Source organism: Octopus bimaculoides, chromosome 5 (genome assembly GCF_046866305.1).
Source record: "Octopus bimaculoides isolate indiv1 chromosome 5, ASM4686630v1, whole genome shotgun sequence".
Classification (NCBI taxonomy): Eukaryota; Metazoa; Mollusca; class Cephalopoda; order Octopoda; family Octopodidae; genus Octopus; species Octopus bimaculoides.
In genome coordinates this window covers 56,139,278-56,157,051 of record NC_142932.1, presented here as the reverse complement: position 1 = coordinate 56,157,051, position 17,774 = coordinate 56,139,278, and the positions used below count along the sequence as shown (strand labels likewise).

General features: G+C 36.9%; 1 protein-coding gene across 36 annotated transcripts in view; it reads left to right on the top strand.

Annotated features, from left to right (window-relative positions):
* LOC106876215 (roundabout homolog 2) overlaps positions 1 to 17,774 on the top strand; it is a 1,018,579-nt gene that overhangs the window by 773,447 nt on the left and 227,358 nt on the right. For 24 of the 36 annotated variants that reach the window (XM_089352294.1, XM_089352292.1, XM_089352320.1 and 21 more), the window contains exons 16-18: positions 1,251 to 1,416; positions 4,043 to 4,204; positions 10,762 to 10,792. In XM_089352294.1, coding sequence (XP_089208420.1) covers positions 1,251 to 1,416; positions 4,043 to 4,204; positions 10,762 to 10,792 — 359 coding nt within the window. Of the gene's footprint in view, positions 1 to 1,250; positions 1,417 to 4,042; positions 4,205 to 10,752; positions 10,793 to 17,774 lie in introns of all 36 variants that reach the window. The other 12 variants (XM_089352297.1, XM_089352295.1, XM_089352293.1 and 9 more) reach the window with 1 other exon arrangement.

Here is a 17,774-nt window from a genome sequence, read left to right as displayed (position 1 = left end):
CAGATTTTACAAAGCCCTTTTGTAAATAACCTTGATCATGAATGACAGTGACATATTTTTATGGCTGGTCATTTCAACAAACATATTTGGGTAGCAACCCAACAACTAATACAGGGAAAATATTGTTTTGGTCCCAGAAATGTAGAGGAAACATGGCTTCCGGAGTCTTGTGATGCAAATGGCATACATGCATACATACACACACACATATATATATATATATATATAGTGATCATCATCATTTAACATCTGCCGGAATGGGTGGGATGGTTTGATAAGAGCTGGCCAGCTCTGTGTCTATTTTGTATGCCCTTCCTAATTTAGAAACAGTGTCAAAACAGACACAGAACCTGGGCAGCTCTAGAGAGAGTGTTTCCTAAAAGTTATTAAAGATTTTTAAAAATTTTGGAAAATGTTTCTTTAAATATTGTTTGTGGTGATATCAAGTATCTTCTGTAAAATCTTAATATATATATATATATATATATATATATATATATATATATATATATATATATACATACACACACACACACACCTCAAAACAAAACAAGAGACTGAAAAAGTTTTTGGTACTGTTTATTCACATGATTCATCTGCTAATAGTAGATACAAAATTGTACTTGCAGAAGAAAACATGTATATCTCTTATTAGAAATTTTTCAAATAGAGATTCTCTCTCTAAAGAATTTCTTTTATATACACACACCACACACACACGCACACACATAGTATGTACATATATTGTACAAATAGAACTTGTTGCACACTCAATTATCACTTTTTTTTGAAAATTCTATATTAGTGAACACTTTGTTGATTATCTCAAAAAAATCTACTAATTCTGGGAACTGTTTGGAAAGCAGGCAGAAACTGTACAAGAGGGTTATGGCAGCTTTGCATTATTGCCAATCTCAAATGTAATTTGCATTGAATATTTGCAGCAGTGCAATTGCAAAGGTGTAAACTACCCCCAAAAAAAACTTCTTTTTATTGAGATAATCAATTCTAACTCTACTAATAGTACAAAGTACATATAATTTGGTGTAGATATATATATATATATATATATATATATATATATATATATATATATATATATATATATATATATATATATATTATAGATATATTATGTATTAAAGCTAGATATATGTATATATATATATATATATATATATATCTTACATGTAGTAGATATATATCATACAGTTGTGTTACTTTTATATACCATTTCTCTTCCACACCAGATCCGCTGCTATGGAGAAGATAGAAAAGATAATTGTAGTCTTGCCACAAACTCATCCGTACGCCGAGTTATTATTGAACGTTTAAATCCCTCAACCACCTACATGTTGCAGATAGCAGCTGTAACAAACAAAGGCACAGGAACATGGAGTCAAAAGTTCTACATGGGTAAGTAAAGCAGAAAGACACGAGTCTCTTGTATGTAAGATAGGTTACGTACTGAGTCAAGCATGCATATTTTTTTTCTTGTACTGTATCATCATCTTCTTCTTCAGCATCCATCTTCCTGTTGCAAATATCTTTCCTTTTTCTCTGCTATATTTTTCTGTTAACTTCAGACTTTGGCTTACAGTTGGTCTGGAGTTTTAATGAATCCAGGCTTCTATTGACCACTGTTCATATTTCAGTCTAGTACTTACACTGATCTGTATCAAATAACCAAGTTTTGCATTTTCTGCATCAAGGGATGTAACATGACATTGATTTACACAGGCATATATGCACACATTTATATACACATGCATGCACACAAACACACACATATGCTCTCTGGATTTCAATGAAGTTTCCATCCATATAATTATACCCAAAATGTTTTAAGCTACCCAAGGCTGTGGTGGAAGACATCTGACTAAAGGGCCGAACATGGTTTCAAACCTAGAACATTCATTTGCAAAACAAACTTCTTAACCACATAACTACTCATTTCCCCATGGATATATATATATATATATATATATATATATATATATATATATATATATATATGTATATATATATATATATGTATAGATAGATAGATATGCACAGTTATGGCTGTGTGGTGAGAAGCTTGCTTCCCAGCCACATGGTTCTGAGTTCAGTCCCACTGCATGGCACCTTGGGCAAGTGTCTTCTAATATAACCTCAGGTTAACCAAAGCCTTGTGAGTGGCCTTCCCCAATACTTATTTTTTTAAGCCTGGTACTTATTCTATCAGTCTCTTTTGATGAACCACTAAGTTATGGGGACAGAAACACATCAACACCAGCTGTCAAGTAGTGATGGGGGACAAACACAGACTCAAAGACACATGCATGTGTATGTATCATCATCATCATCATCATCGTTTAACGTCCGCTTTCCATGCTAGCATGGGTTGGACGATTTGACTGAGGACTGGTGAAACCGGATGGCAACACCAGGCTCCAGTCTGATTTGGCAGAGTTTCTACAGCTGGATGCCCTTCCTAACGCCAACCACTCAGAGAGTGTAGTGGGTGCTTTTACGTGTCACCCGCACGCAAACGGCCACGCTCGAAATGGTGTCTTTTATGTGCCACCCGCACAAGCCAGTCCAGAGGCACTGGCAACGATCTCGCTCGAAAATCCTACAGGAGCCAGTCAGGCGATACTGGCAACGGCCACGCTCAAAATGGTGCATCTCATGTGCCACCCGCACAAGAACCAGTCCAGGGGCACTGGCAACAATCTTACTTGGCTTGCCGGGTCTTCTCACGCACAGCACATTTCCAAAGGTCTCGGTCAGTAGTCATCGCCTCGGTGAGGCCCAATGTACGAAGGTCTTGCCTCACCACCTCAGCCCAGGTCTTCCTGGGCCTACCTCTTCCACGGGTTCCCTCAACTGTTAGGGTGTGGCACTTTTTCACGCAGCTATCCTCCTCCATTCTCACCACATGTCCATACCAGCGCAATCGTCTCTCTTGCACGCCACAACTGATGCTTCTAATGTTCAGCTTTTCTCTCAAGATACTTACACTCTGACGGGTATTCACATTGACATTACACATCCAACGGAGCATACTGGCTTCATTCCTTGCGAGCTTACGTATGTCCTCAGCAGTTACAGCCCATGTTTCACTGCCATGTAGCATGGTTGTTCGTACGCATGCGTCATACAGTCTGCCTTTTACTCTGAGTGAGAGTCCCTTTGTCGCCAGCAGGGGTAAGAGTTCTCTAAACTTTGCCCAGGCTATTCTTATTCTAGCAGCTACACTTTCAGCGCACCCACCCTCACTACTAACTTGGTTGCCCAGATAGCGGAAGCTATCGACTACCTCTAGTTTTTCACCCTGGAATGAGATAGAAGTTGTTTCCTGTTTGTTTGCAGTCTTTATGTATATATATATATATATATATATATATTGTCTATCAAATCCACTCACAAGGCTTTGGTTGGCCTGATGCTATAGTAGAAGATACTTGCCCAAGGTACCACATAGAGACTGAACCAAAGACCATGTGGTTGGGAAGCAAACTTCTTACCACATAGCCATGCCTATGCATTGAAGAAGGATGTAATTTTATATCCATTTGCTATCTCTATTGGTGATCACAAAGTGTCGATCACTGGGCAGCAGAACAGGTGAGAGCAGTGACGGACAAATATTTGAAGGTTACTTATCCTAGATGCACTGTCCCTACTTTCCCTGGAATAATGATATGTTGAACTCACAATTATCATTACCACTTAAATCATAAGGGAACTCCAGCTATGAAGCGATTGGTTAGCCCCCATGTTATCTCTGATCAAGCATGTTTTTGATTCAGAGTCACTGTAACCCATGACCATCTCATCTTTTTGTGACTATTTTATCTAGTGATTTGTTTGCTTTTTGTTGCTTTTTGAGACAGTAGGATGTGATTTCAGATAGATTTAGACATTATATCTTGCATGTTAAGTGACATCTTCCTACATTTTTTTTTTTCATTTTATCCATGTGCATGCATGTGTATATAAATGTAATTGTTGCTGTAATTGTTGCTGAAGACATATTTTTGTTTTTTTGTTTCAGTTCCTGAAAAACCATCAATAATGAGACAGCCTTGGTTTATTGGCATGTTAATTGGGACAATTGGTGGAACTGTGTGGATTGCTTTGTGTATTGTTAGCATTTGGTTGTGTCGCAAGAAGCACACCCAGAAGAAATTAATGGAACAAAGTGGAATGTATAGCAGTAAGTTTTGAAATTATCATTGATCCCTACAATCATGCCATCCACAAAACTTGCTTTACCATTTGACCCTTCCTTCATCTCAATCTCTATGCTATCTACTATAGCCTTCACCATGACATCTGCAACATCAATATCTATAATGCTATCCAGTGATGTATTGTATTATATTGCTCTCCATACTTTCTACCACACCTGGCACCATGCCATATACCACATCTCTTTTTCTATCATCTACCACATCTATCTTCATACCATCTATTACACCTGCCTCCTTATCATTTGCTGCATACCATATACTATGTCAGTCTCCATACTTTCTTCCACAGTTGCTTTGATTGGCATTTTATTTCATTTACAATGGCAAAGTTGACCTCAATGGAATTTGGATTCAGGCTCCAAAGAACCAGAAGAAATACATCTGAATATTTTGCTCATTACTCTAATAATTCTGCCAATTCATCACCCTACCACATCTGACACTATACATCTAACACTTTATCAGCCATCATATTTGTCTATATACTTCCTGCCATATCTACTCTGATACTATCTATCATAAATATCTCTTTACCAACTTCCACACCTTTCTACATGTCATTCACAACTCTTCATATCAACCACTAAATCTGTCTTGCCATCCACCACACCTATCACCATACCTTCCACTACCTCTCACCTTCATTCTATCAACCAAATCTAATACTACAATATCTGTTATACCATCTGTTGCACCTGGCACAAGATTGTTTCTTTTATGTAACCTCTGTAAACTACACCACTGTATTACTGGTACTTTTACATTTTGCCTTTCATTCCATTGAGGGATTTTTTTTTCTGAGAACACCAGTAAAACATTGAGAGAAATAGCCCCACTCTTGTTTTTTTTTAGGAATTTTTTTAGACTAACATTAATCCCTGGTCTTATTGATTTTTAACAAATTTCTTTTTATGTGAAGTTGCAAGGTAGTGCCCACAGATGGTTTTTAAGGCTCACCTAATCATAGGGTATGTATAACTAGGCTTTTATTTGGTTAGTGTCAAGTTTAGACAATTCCTTCCTGCCACTTCCCAAAAACTAACTTTCTTATATTTAGACTGAATAACTTTGATTTCTCGAGACAACCCACCTCACTTTGTAAGAAATGTAGAAGTTGTGCTTATCAATTGTACTGATAGAGAAAGAAATTTGTTTTCATTCTGAATCAGATTTACATGTACAGAAAGCTCAATGCCATATTATTCACAAGCTAGCAGTTCATAGTTAAACCCTTTAGAATTTAAACTGGCCATATCCATCCCAGATATTCTACCTGTTGTATGTTCAAACTAGCCAGAGTTAGCCTTTCACACCTACCCTACAATGTCATTCTAAAAGTGCACAATCACATCATTGAAATCTCAAAGCTATGAGATAATGCATGATGAATTTAAAACAATGTGGATAAAAAAGTGTTACATTTGACAGAGTAATCTGAATGCTAAAGGGTTAAAACAGAATCAAGAATGCATCATGTGAACCTTCCCATTACACAGAATGTGTTTTGTCTCCTGTCAAAAAAAAAAAACAGTCAAGACAGATTTATACTGTAATAAAAGGAACTTAGAATTTGAAATTAACATATTCATTAGTTCATATAATAACAATAATTGTTTCGGATTTAGACACAAACCAGCAATTCTAAGGAGAGAGGGTTAATTATTACTATCGCCCCCCCACCCCATCCTAAGGGAATGAAAAATGAAGTTGACCTTGATTGGATTTAATTACAGAAAGAAGAAAAACCACAAGGTATTTTTTTAATAATGTTGCGATGGTTTTGCTAGCTCACAGCCTTTATTAATTTCTGATTTAAACACAATGCCTGAAATTGTTGAGGAGGCAGAAGTCAATTTACATCAACCCTGTTGCTTAATTAGTACTGGTCAACCCTGAAAGGATAAAAGACAAAATGGGCCTCAACAGCATTTGAAACTCAGAATGTAAAGCCAGAAGAAATGCCACTAAGCATTTTGTCCAACATGCTAATCACCATCATCATTTAGTGTCTGTTTTCCTTGCTGGCATGGGTTAGATGGTTTGACTGGAGCTGGTAAACTGGAGAGCTGCACCAGGCCCCAGTTTGTTTTGGCTTGGTTTCTATAGCTGGATGCCATTCCTAATGCCAACCACTCCATAGAGTGTATTAGGTGTCATTTACATGTCACTATCACAAGTGTCTCTTTTATCTGTCAGCAGTTTGGGTGCTGTTTGGCCACAACCGGTTTCACTTAGCTTGACGTGTCTTCTCAAGCACAACAATTCACCAGAAGATTCAGTGAAACTCAACATCCAAAGATCACATTTCACCACCTCATCCCATGTCTTCCTGGGTCTACCTCTTCCACAGGTTCCCTCCAAATTTTGGTTCACAGCCAGCAAATCTGAAGGGAGAGGGCCAGTTAATACTATTAACCTCAGTACTTAACTAGCACTTTATATCAACCTTGGAGGGATGAAAGGTAAGGTTGACCATGCCAGGATTTGAACTCAAAACTTAAATAGTCGAACTCTGTATAGTGAGGCATTTTGTCTGATGCATCAACAATTCTACCAATCCACCACACAATAATAATAATAATAATAATGATACAGAACACTTCAGGTTATAGGTGAGGAAGACTTTGAGAATAATGTAGTTCTTGGATAGGAAAATTAAACAGGATGTTTACTGTTGGGTTTTCAAGAAATGCTAAATATATAATTTATGAAGTGATAGGAAGAGATGAGACGGGTACAAGAAGTGAATTTTTATTGCTTCAGAGTATTCAGAGAGGCCAAACCAGCTGTAGCACACAGCTAGTGGTAGAAATGTTTGTGAGAGATAAAAAAAAAAACAACAGCTGGCTGCCATTGTTTATAAAATAAGAGTGTTGATGTATTCAGTTAATGCTCATATGAAATTACAAGACCAAGCATTGTTTAACCCCAGCCCAGTCCTGACTGAGGAGACTTATGAACTTAGGCATTCCAGCCACAGTTATCTCATATTTTACTTTTCTTATAAGTCATATAGAAATACATTATCCATTGTATACATCTTTTCTTTTTAAGACAGTAATGATTTGAGGGAGATTTGAATGCTGTTTCTAACTGTTTCAGCAAGCACATAAACATTTCCATATAAGCCAGTATGTGTACATAATTGTTGAATCACAATATGCCCTATTCATCATCATCAATATTTGACATCCATTTTCTATGCTGGCATCAGCTGGACTTCTTGATAGGAACTGGCATGGTCAGAGGCTGCACCAGATTCCATAATCTGTTTTAGCTTGGCTTCTATGGCTGGATGCCCTTCCTAACACCAATCACTTTACAGATTATACTGGGTGCTTTTTACATGGCACCATCACCAGTGCTTTCTCTGTTACCAGTGTTTTTCATGTGGAACCAGTAGTAATTAAATGTAACAAAATGAGTATTTATTAAAACTATGCTTTTGAAAGAAGAAAACCCTTCTGCGATTTATTTGAAGTTCAAACCATCTGGTTTGCAATCTTTGTCTAAAATTTAGGCACATATCAGTATTTAAGTATGGCAAATAAGTCGAAAGATAAGCTGCTATAAATCGGCACAAACTTTCCGGACAACCCAATATTATTAAGGCGGTGAGCAGAATCATTAGCATTGTGGGCAAAATGCTTAGCAGCATTTCAACCATCCTTATGTGCTGAGTTCAAATGCTGCCAAGGTTAACTTTGCCTTTCATTCTTTTGGGGTTGATAAAATAAGTACCAGTTGAATATTGAGGTCAGTGTAGTCAACTTAACCCTCTTGAAATAGCTGATTTTATGCCAAAATTTGAAACCTATATTATGAATTTCTCAGAATGTTCACATATCGCAGTGTTTAGGCATACATTAAGTATGGCAAACATCCTCATAGAGTCATTCCTTGAGGATGGCCAGATTGGAGCAATCTCGAGTATAACCAGCCGAAATTGCAAAGATAATCTGGAACTCGACTGAGGAAAGAAAACTGAATGACCTGTCCTTGTTTCCTTTGTATCGTCTGTCTGGATGCTCTGTTGTCCCTTTTTTGTATCACCTAACTGTCTGGATGTTTTGCGTTCTTGTCCCATTTTGTATTTTATATATATATATATATATATATATATATAAATAGATAGATATAGGTGTGGCTGTGTGTTAAGAAGCTTGCTTCCCAACCACATGGTTCTGAGTTCACTCCTACCATATGGCACATTGAGCAAGTGTCTTCTACTATAGCTTCAAGCCAATAAAAGCCTTGTGAGTGGATTCGGTAGACAAAAACTGAAAGAAGCCCATCATATATATATATATGTGTGTGTGTGTGTGTGTGTGTGCATCTTTATGTCTATGTTTGTCCCCATCACCATTTGACAACTGGTGTTGGTGTGTTTATGTGCCTGTAACTTAGTAGTTCAGCAAAAGTGACTGATAGAATAAGTCCTGGGGTCGATTCATTTAACTAAAAAAAATTTCTAAGCTGGTACCCCAGCATGGTTGCAGTTTAATTACTGAAACGAGTAAAAGATAAAAGACATACATATATTATTTCTATAGTGATGTTATGTATTTGGTTTATTTTACATCCTTGATATTGTTTGTGGTTATGTTTAAATTTGCTAATGGTTGAAACAAGGATACTAATACCAAATTAAATCCCAAAGCAAAAAAAGCAAAAGGTGAACATACTATGAAGCCTTGTATATATTTACACTATTCCTTGTAATGAATAAAACTTTTGTGGATGGATAAATTAAATCAAATAATTTGGCCATGTGAACTACATCCATTTATTTATATTATTCTCTCCTTCTACCCTGTGGTGTTCATTGCTGGTTTATCTTTTGTTGGTTTCATCGATGATATCATTCCTTTCATTTTAAATAGCAATCATCTCTAAAGAGAAAATGCAACAGCACTAGAAGAGGAAGGAAAAGTACTCCAATGACCTCTCTAATGTTGCCAGAAATTACTTTTACTATCGAATACAGATTAATGTTTGCCAATTTGATGCTGGAAAGTTCATGGCAAAGAAATGCAATTAAGTTGTAATATATATATATATATATATATATGTGTGTGTGTGTGTGTGTGTGTGTATACACACACACACAAATATTGAACATGGCTGAAACAGTTCAGAATTACAATTTTACTGCAGTTTCATCTGTACAATCAATATATTACAGATACATACATGCATATACATACATGCACACACGTGTGTGTGAGAGAGAGACTCTGGGAGAGATAAGCCGATACATAAAAAAAAAATCAATATTTATAATACAACTTATTAACTGCTGAGTAACTGAAAACTTGTTGAAAATGGCACTAAAAGCATCGGAAATTATTTTGCATGAAGAAAATTTAGATAATACAGAGAACAAGTAAACTCAGGATAAGGTTTAGATAACACATCACTTGTTTTCCCTTCCTCTTCACCCAAGTATTTCCCCCCCCCCTTTTTATTGGTTTCAATCATTGGACTGCAGTGATACTGAGGCCCTGCCTTCAAGGGTTTTGGTTTGTTATATCGACCCCTGTACTAGAGTCTCATAATCACTTTATCAATCAGAATAGATATCAGATGACTGAGTTAGCATACTGAGTTACATCCCTTAGGGAATTCACATCGCTTTAGGAGTCAATACCATCTAACTGTCTTTGGTGATATTTTGCTCAGAGCAGTCCTGATTCAGCTGATCTTCTTTCATTACTTTTAACCTATGATCAGTGACATTCCAGTTATGTTCATTATTTTTTTTCTGCAGCCATGGTATTTATATAGGTGCAGCTATGACTGTGTGGTAAGAAGCTTGCTTCCCAACCACATGGTTCCAAGTTCAGTCTCCTTGTATGGCACCTTGGACAAGTGTTTTCTACTATATATCTCAGGCCAACCAATGCCATATGAGTGGATTTGGTAGATGAGAACTGTATTTATATATGTGTATATATCTATGTGTCTGTGTTAGTCCCCCCCCCCCATCACTGCTCGACAACTGGTGTTTGTGTTTTTATGTCCCCATAACTCAGTGGTTCAGCAGAAGAGACTGATAGGATAAGTACTAGGCTTAAAAAAGTCCTGAGGTCGATTTGTTCAATTAAAACCCCCTCAGGGCGATGTCCCAGCATGGCCTCAGTCAAATGCCTGAAACAATTAAAAGAATGAAAGAATATCAAAACTGCATTATTGAATGTCTTTATCCTTTTTCACATACTTTGAGAAACATTTGGTTGCTATTTGCTCTTAAAGTCCCTCATCAGTTCAATACATTTTAAAGTAAAGGGTCACCTGAAATATAGCATAACCGCCAAGATATAACATCTAGTAAATTAGCATTATAAATTTTTTAAATGGTCTGATATCAGATTTATATCAGGATACATGAGAAATTTAATTCAAGAGATATTATAGTTATTTCTACTACCATCTTTCAAAGAATGCAGAAAAAAATTTAATTCCCATCAAATCGGATATTTTAATTGAAATCTATTTTTTCGTTTCTTTGTTGTGGCAGCGCCTCTTCAAAAACAGGAAGAACAAGCTCGGTAAGTAAAACAAAATATATTCTTTCAAAGTCTTTCAATATTAGAACTATTTACCATTCTACTACCATTAGCATTTGAATGGTTTTGTAACTTTTACATTGTTCTTTTATACTATGTGGCATCAGCATTTTTTAAAATATTTTTTGTTACCCATTTCTCTGCCTTCCTCTCAGTTGCCCTCTTTCTCTGCCCCTCTCTTTCTCTCTGTTTCCCTCAATCAAATGCTTTTTTTTTTTCCCTATGTTAATGAACTTGTTTACATTCAACTTAAAAATCTAAATTACCAAGTGTCAAAATCGTTGCTCTGTAGTGTTGATCATATAAGGCTATAAAAAAAACCTGTTAAATGAAATTGTAATTTTGTGTAATTTGGGTAGAAATTTATATTAAGAGCCAACTTATGCATCATTGATATGTATATCAACAAATATAGTGAATGTGAAACCTCAATTTGAATATTTAGGTTTATTTTTATTCTTAATTTCTTGTGTATTGGTTTTTGTGTTATTTTTTTGTTGTTTTTGCACAAAAGTAACAAACAAATGCAAGTATTACTACTATTACTAATACTACTACTACTACAATAAAACAATAACAACGATGAAAAGTATTCTACTACTGTTGATGATGATAATGATTGCTTTTATTTGCCACAAGGGCAGCAGATGAGGGAACATTACATGGACATTTAATTTTAATAATGATATTGATGATGTATGATTTTAAAAATATTTTTTAATATTTTTATGAGTATGATGATAACAACTGCATAATATTTGATGACAATGACGATGGTAGTGGTGGTAGTAGTGACGAGGATGATGATGATGACAATCATGATGATGGTGGCGATGATGATGAGGACAACGACAATGATAATGATCATGATGACGATGATGCCAATGCCAACACAATTATTAATGATGAACTGGCAAAATCTACTAAAGCAGTTCACTTACTTGAGTTGTAGAACAATTAAAATCTGAGCTGTTCATTTTACAATCCCACAGAACTATTAAAATCCAAGATTTAAACTAAAAATCATGTTATCATTTTCTGAAATGTCACTGAAATGTTAATGTTACATGTGTCTTTTTAACTTACTTCAGAAATGTCTAACTTCCTCTCCTTTAAAAAACAGATGTCTCCTCCTTCCTAATCTATTATTCCATTAATATTATTATTATTATTCCATTATTATTATCATTATTATTATTATTATTATTATTATTATTATTATTCAGTTTATGGTTTCTTCCTTTCTGACTTCAGTCTCTTCTAATCTCTTATCTCATCTCAGAACTTCTTCTCAGTTTCTCTTCATTTACTATTATCAGCAGTAACATCACCCCATCCTACAGACACATTGTCAAACAAACAAGAGTACCTTAATATGGTCGTTCAACCTGCTAGAAATATCAAACAAATATTTTTTTTTAGATCACAACATACCATACCATAGCCACAGGCATGGTTGTGTGGTAAGAAGCTTGCTTCCCAACCACATGGTTCTGTGTTCAGTCTTATTGTGTGGCACCTTGAGCAAGTCTCTTCCACTATAACTTCAGGCCAGCCAAATCCTTATACATACATATATGTGTGTGTGTGTGTGTGTATTATATATGTGTGTGTGTGTGTGTGTGTGTGAGCATATATTTATGTCTGTGTTTGTCCACTGCTTGACAACCAGTGTTAGTGTGCTTTATGTCCATGTAACTTAGCGGTTCAGCAGAACAGACCAATAGAATAAGTACCAGACTTTAAAAAAATAAAAATAACAAGTACTGAGATTAATTCATTCAACTAAAAATTCATCAAGGTGATGCCCCAGTATGGCCACAGTCTCATGACTGAAACAAGTAAAAGATAAGATTCCAACTTAGAAAGGAATGTATATTAATGCTACACAGACATGACAGAAGTAAATAGACACCCTTCTAATAATTAATATTTATTTAAATCTGAAATTATACATTCAAATTATTTACTAATTGTTATAATGTGAATGTTTAATATTTAGCAGACATGGCCCTTGCATTTTTCAATGCAAGGACTCCATTGGGTATGTTAATGATCAGATGACGAATATTCTCTTGAGGAATTTCTTGCTAAGTTTCATGCAGTAATCTCAAAGGATCTGGCTTTGAAGATGCTTTCTTGTTCTTTTTACGAAGTGTCCATTATGTCCCAGAGGTGCTCAATAGGGTTCATATCTAGTAACTGGCTTGACCATGGCAGTTTTTTTAATGCCATTCGCATCGAACAAATCTTTAGCCATGTGACAAGGAGCCCCTTTTTCCATAAATATTCTTCTTGGAAGATTGGCTGTAGGTTGGCAGCACTTGTGGTGATTACTATAGTAGTAGTAGTCAGTGATCTTAGTAATGGTAAATGATGTGGTTGTAGTTGGTGAAGGTATTGACTACATTGATGTTGTTGGCGATGGTGGCAAATGCCATGGTAGCAGTTGGTGATGGTGTTGGTAGTATATGTCCTTGTAGTAATCTTTGGAAAGTTGCTACTCACCAGATATATACCATATGATATATGCATATGAAGATAACAGGTCATATTACATACAAATGCACAGAGAGAATTAAATATAGATTTGTACTTATAGCTGTGTAGCACTGAGCAGAATTACAGTTAAAAATGTGCCCAGCCTTTTTATCAAATGCAGGCTTACATTCACAAGTACATTGTATGAGAAAGGACCATGATGGAAGGTTAGAAGCTGACACTCATCAAACCCATACCAGTACTGAAATCATCATCATCGTTTAACGTCCGCTTTCCATGCTAGCATGGGTTGGACGATTTGACTGAGGACTGGTGAAACCGGATGGCAACACCAGGCTCCAGTCTGATTTGGCAGAGTTTCTACAGCTGGATGCCCTTCCTAACGCCAACCACTCAGAGAGTGTAGTGGGTGCTTTTACGTGTCACCCGCACGAAAACGGCCACGCTCGAAATGGTGTCTTTTATGTGCCACCCGCACAAGCCAGTCCAGGGGCACTGGCAACGATCTCGCTCGAAAATCCTACAGGAGCCAGTCAGGCGGTACTGGCAACGGCCACGCTCAAAATGGTGCATCTCATGTGCCACCCGCACAAGAACCAGTCCAGGGGCACTGGCAACGATCTTACTTGGCTTGCCGGGTCTTCTCACGCACAGCACATTTCCAAAGGTCTCGGTCAGTAGTCATCGCCTCGGTGAGGCCCAATGTACGAAGGTCTTGCCTCACCACCTCAGCCCAGGTCTTCCTGGGCCTACCTCTTCCACGGGTTCCCTCAACTGTTAGGGTGTGGCACTTTTTCACGCAGCTATCCTCCTCCATTCTCACCACATGTCCATACCAGCGCAATCGTCTCTCTTGCACGCCACAACTGATGCTTCTAATGTTCAGCTTTTCTCTCAAGATACTTACACTCTGACGGGTATTCACATTGACATTACACATCCAACGGAGCATACTGGCTTCATTCCTTGCGAGCTTACGTATGTCCTCAGCAGTTACAGCCCATGTTTCACTGCCATGTAGCATGGTTGTTCGTACGCATGCGTCATACAGTCTGCCTTTTACTCTGAGTGAGAGTCCCTTTGTCGCCAGCAGGGGTAAGAGCTCTCTAAACTTTGCCCAGGCTATTCTTATTCTAGCAGCTACACTTTCAGCGCACCCACCCCCACTACTAACTTGGTCGCCCAGATAGCGGAAGCTATCAAGTACCTCTAGTTTTTCACCCTGGAATGAGATAGAAGTTGTTTCCTGTTTGTTTGCAGTCTTTATTGCTCCTGAACATCTGCCACAAACAAAAACTAACTTGCTAGTTAACCTGCCTTTGATGTTGCTGCACCTCTTATGTGTCCATAGCTTGCACCGGGTACATCTTATAGAGTTACTACCTACTCCTTTTCTACATACTGAGCAGGGCCATCTACCTGAAGGGGTTTGTGTTTTATCTACCTTCCTACTTATTAGGATTTTGGTTTTAGCTAGGTTGACTCTAAGGCCCTTCAATTCTAGACCTTGCTTCCACACCTGAAACTTCTCCTCTAGTTCTGATAGTGACTCCGCAATTAGGGCAAGGTCATCAGCATAGAGGAGCTCCCAGGGGCAACCTGTCTTGAACTCCTCTGTGATTGCCTGGAGGACTATGGTAAATAAGAGGGGTCTGAGGACGGAACCTTGGTGGACCCCTACCTCTACCCGGAATTCATTGCTGTACTCATTTCCAACCCTTGACCACCAGATAAGGGATCGGGGGACCCTGTCAAAGGCTTTCTCCATGTCAACGAAAGCCAGGTACAGAGGTTTATCCTTAGCTAGGTATTTCTCCTGCAACTGTCTCACTAGAAATAAGGCATCAGTAGTGCTTTTACCTGGCACGAACCCAAACTGCATCTCATCTAAATTGATTCGCTCCCTAATTAGTTGGGCTATGACCCTCTCTGTAACTTTCATAACCTGATCTAACAGCTTGATGCCTCTGTAATTATTTGTATTTAAAGCGTCACCTTTACCTTTGTAGCAGTTGACTATGATGCTGCTACACCAGTCATTGGGTATGACTCCTTCGTGTATCACCTGGTTCGTAATACGGGTAACTAGGCTATAGCCAACACTGCCAGATATTTTGAGCATCTCTGCAGTGATTCCTGATGGGCCGGGGGCTTTCCCGGTCTTCATACTCTTAATTGCTTTATCTACCCTGGTACTATCAACTCGGATAGCTGGTCCCTCTATTGGGTCGACATACGGCAGGCTCTCTTTCTCCCTATTGACATTAATTGATTATGATCATTGGTTCTCAACCAGGGTCCATATAAGATTTTTAGGGGGTCCAACACATCAAAATAGTAAATTAGGGATCCACAACAGTATTTTAAGGGCCCCTGAAAAAATTTTGCTTCAGATGTATGTATTGGTATGTATTGCTGCAAAAAACAGCTGAGTTTCTTTGTTTACTTAGTTCAACCTACACAATGTAAAAAACAAAAAAACAAAATAGGAGTTTTAAAAGAGGTATCTATAAAACTAGTTTTTAAACACTAAATGACCAGAATAAAATAGTATTCAAAGAGGTCCATAGATAAAAGATGGTTGAGAACCCCTGGATTGTGATGATAATTACACACACACACACACACACACACACACATCTTTATAAGAAGCTGATGATTCACTTTGCTTCCCAACTATGTGGTTTCAAGTTTAGTCCCACTATGTAGCACCTTGGGCAGATGATGTCTTCTGTTGCTCCAAGGTGACCAGACTTGTGTGTGGATTTAGTATACAGAAACCAAAAGGCCCGTCATATATATAAGTATTGATTTCAAATTTTGGCACAAGGGTAGCAATTTTGGGGGAGTGGGTAAGCCAATAACATTGACCCCCATTGCTCAGTTGATACTTATTTTATTGACCCCAAAAGATAAAAGTCAAAGTCAAATTTGAACTCAGAACGTAGAGTTGGACAAAATACTGCTAAGTATTTTGTCTGGTGCAGTAACAGTTCTGCCAGCTCACCACCCTATATATATAAAAGTATTAAGTAATAGAATGGATTAACATATTTTGTTGCATAATATTACAATTGTTTCATCGCCATTTTAATAGAAGATCATTGCAGAAATGTTATTACATAGTACATGAAACTACATCATATTGATATTATTCCAGCAATACTGGCAAGTGGCAATTTTTCAGGTATATCAATCAAACTGGTTTGCTAAACTGAACTTTATCCTACTTAATATATACCTCACATTGATACTGTTATAATCACAGTTTAAACAAAAAAAAAAAAAACTTGAGTACAAGCCACAACATAAATTGACCTGTCAAGAAATGGGGTGAACGAAGTAAGCAAAAGAATATAAAAAGAATAAGAAATAGCTTATAAATAAATGAGTAAATAAATAGACAAAATGCATATAATAAAACTTATCTTAGTGTCTGGAGAGTTTCATATCTCTTAATTGTTACTGTCTCCCCTAATGTCATTAGGTCGTCTGACCACACTAGTCAACTTGAATTGAAATAATGTGTGTGTATATATGTATGTATACATATATATATATATATGTATGTGTGTATATATATATATATATATATATATATATGTGTGTGTGTGTGTATATATATATATATATATATATATATATAAAGCTCCCAGTACACTCTAGACAGTGGTTAGTGTTAAAAACATTATATTTGGCCATAGTAACAAAAGCAGAGACATTGGAACAAGACATGGTTTGCCGACTTGTTAGATCCTGTTGATTTGTCCAATCTATGCCAGCATGATTATGATAATTATATAGATAAATAAGTAGACAGACTGAGAGATTGATAGACATATTACCTATGTACCAATCTACATGAATGTATGTATATTACTTCACTGCCTGCAGAAGTATAAGTACAGCTGCATATGAATCTCACAACAACTAATTACAGCTATTCCAACCCCCTTTCATGCACATGCATGGACACATATACACAGATATATCTTCTGTGTGCAGGTATCATTGTGTTGTAAAGAAGTTTGGAACAACATGGCCCTTAGTTTGATCTCCCTCCACAGCATCTTGAAAAGGTGTTTTACCTTAGTTTCAGGTACACTATCTTGCGAGTGAAGTGTAGGAGATGAAAACCATGAAAGTTTTGTGTGTTTATCTGTATAAAATACTTTGTGATGTTTATATCTGTAAATGATAGGTGGGCTTTGGGTTTGATATAATTGGTTAAAACTCTATAAGGTCATGTGTCTGTGTGGCTGAAGTTTAATGACTGGAACCACTAAAAAACTGAAGGATATTAAAAGTCTTGCAAAATATGTTTGCACAGGCATGTGTGTGTGTGTGTGTGTGTGTGTCCATAATATAAACATTGATGTATTTATTAGAATTTAAATAATACTTGGTTAAGATGGATGGCAGGATGATGAATAATTTTCTAGTCATTCAACACACAGAAGCT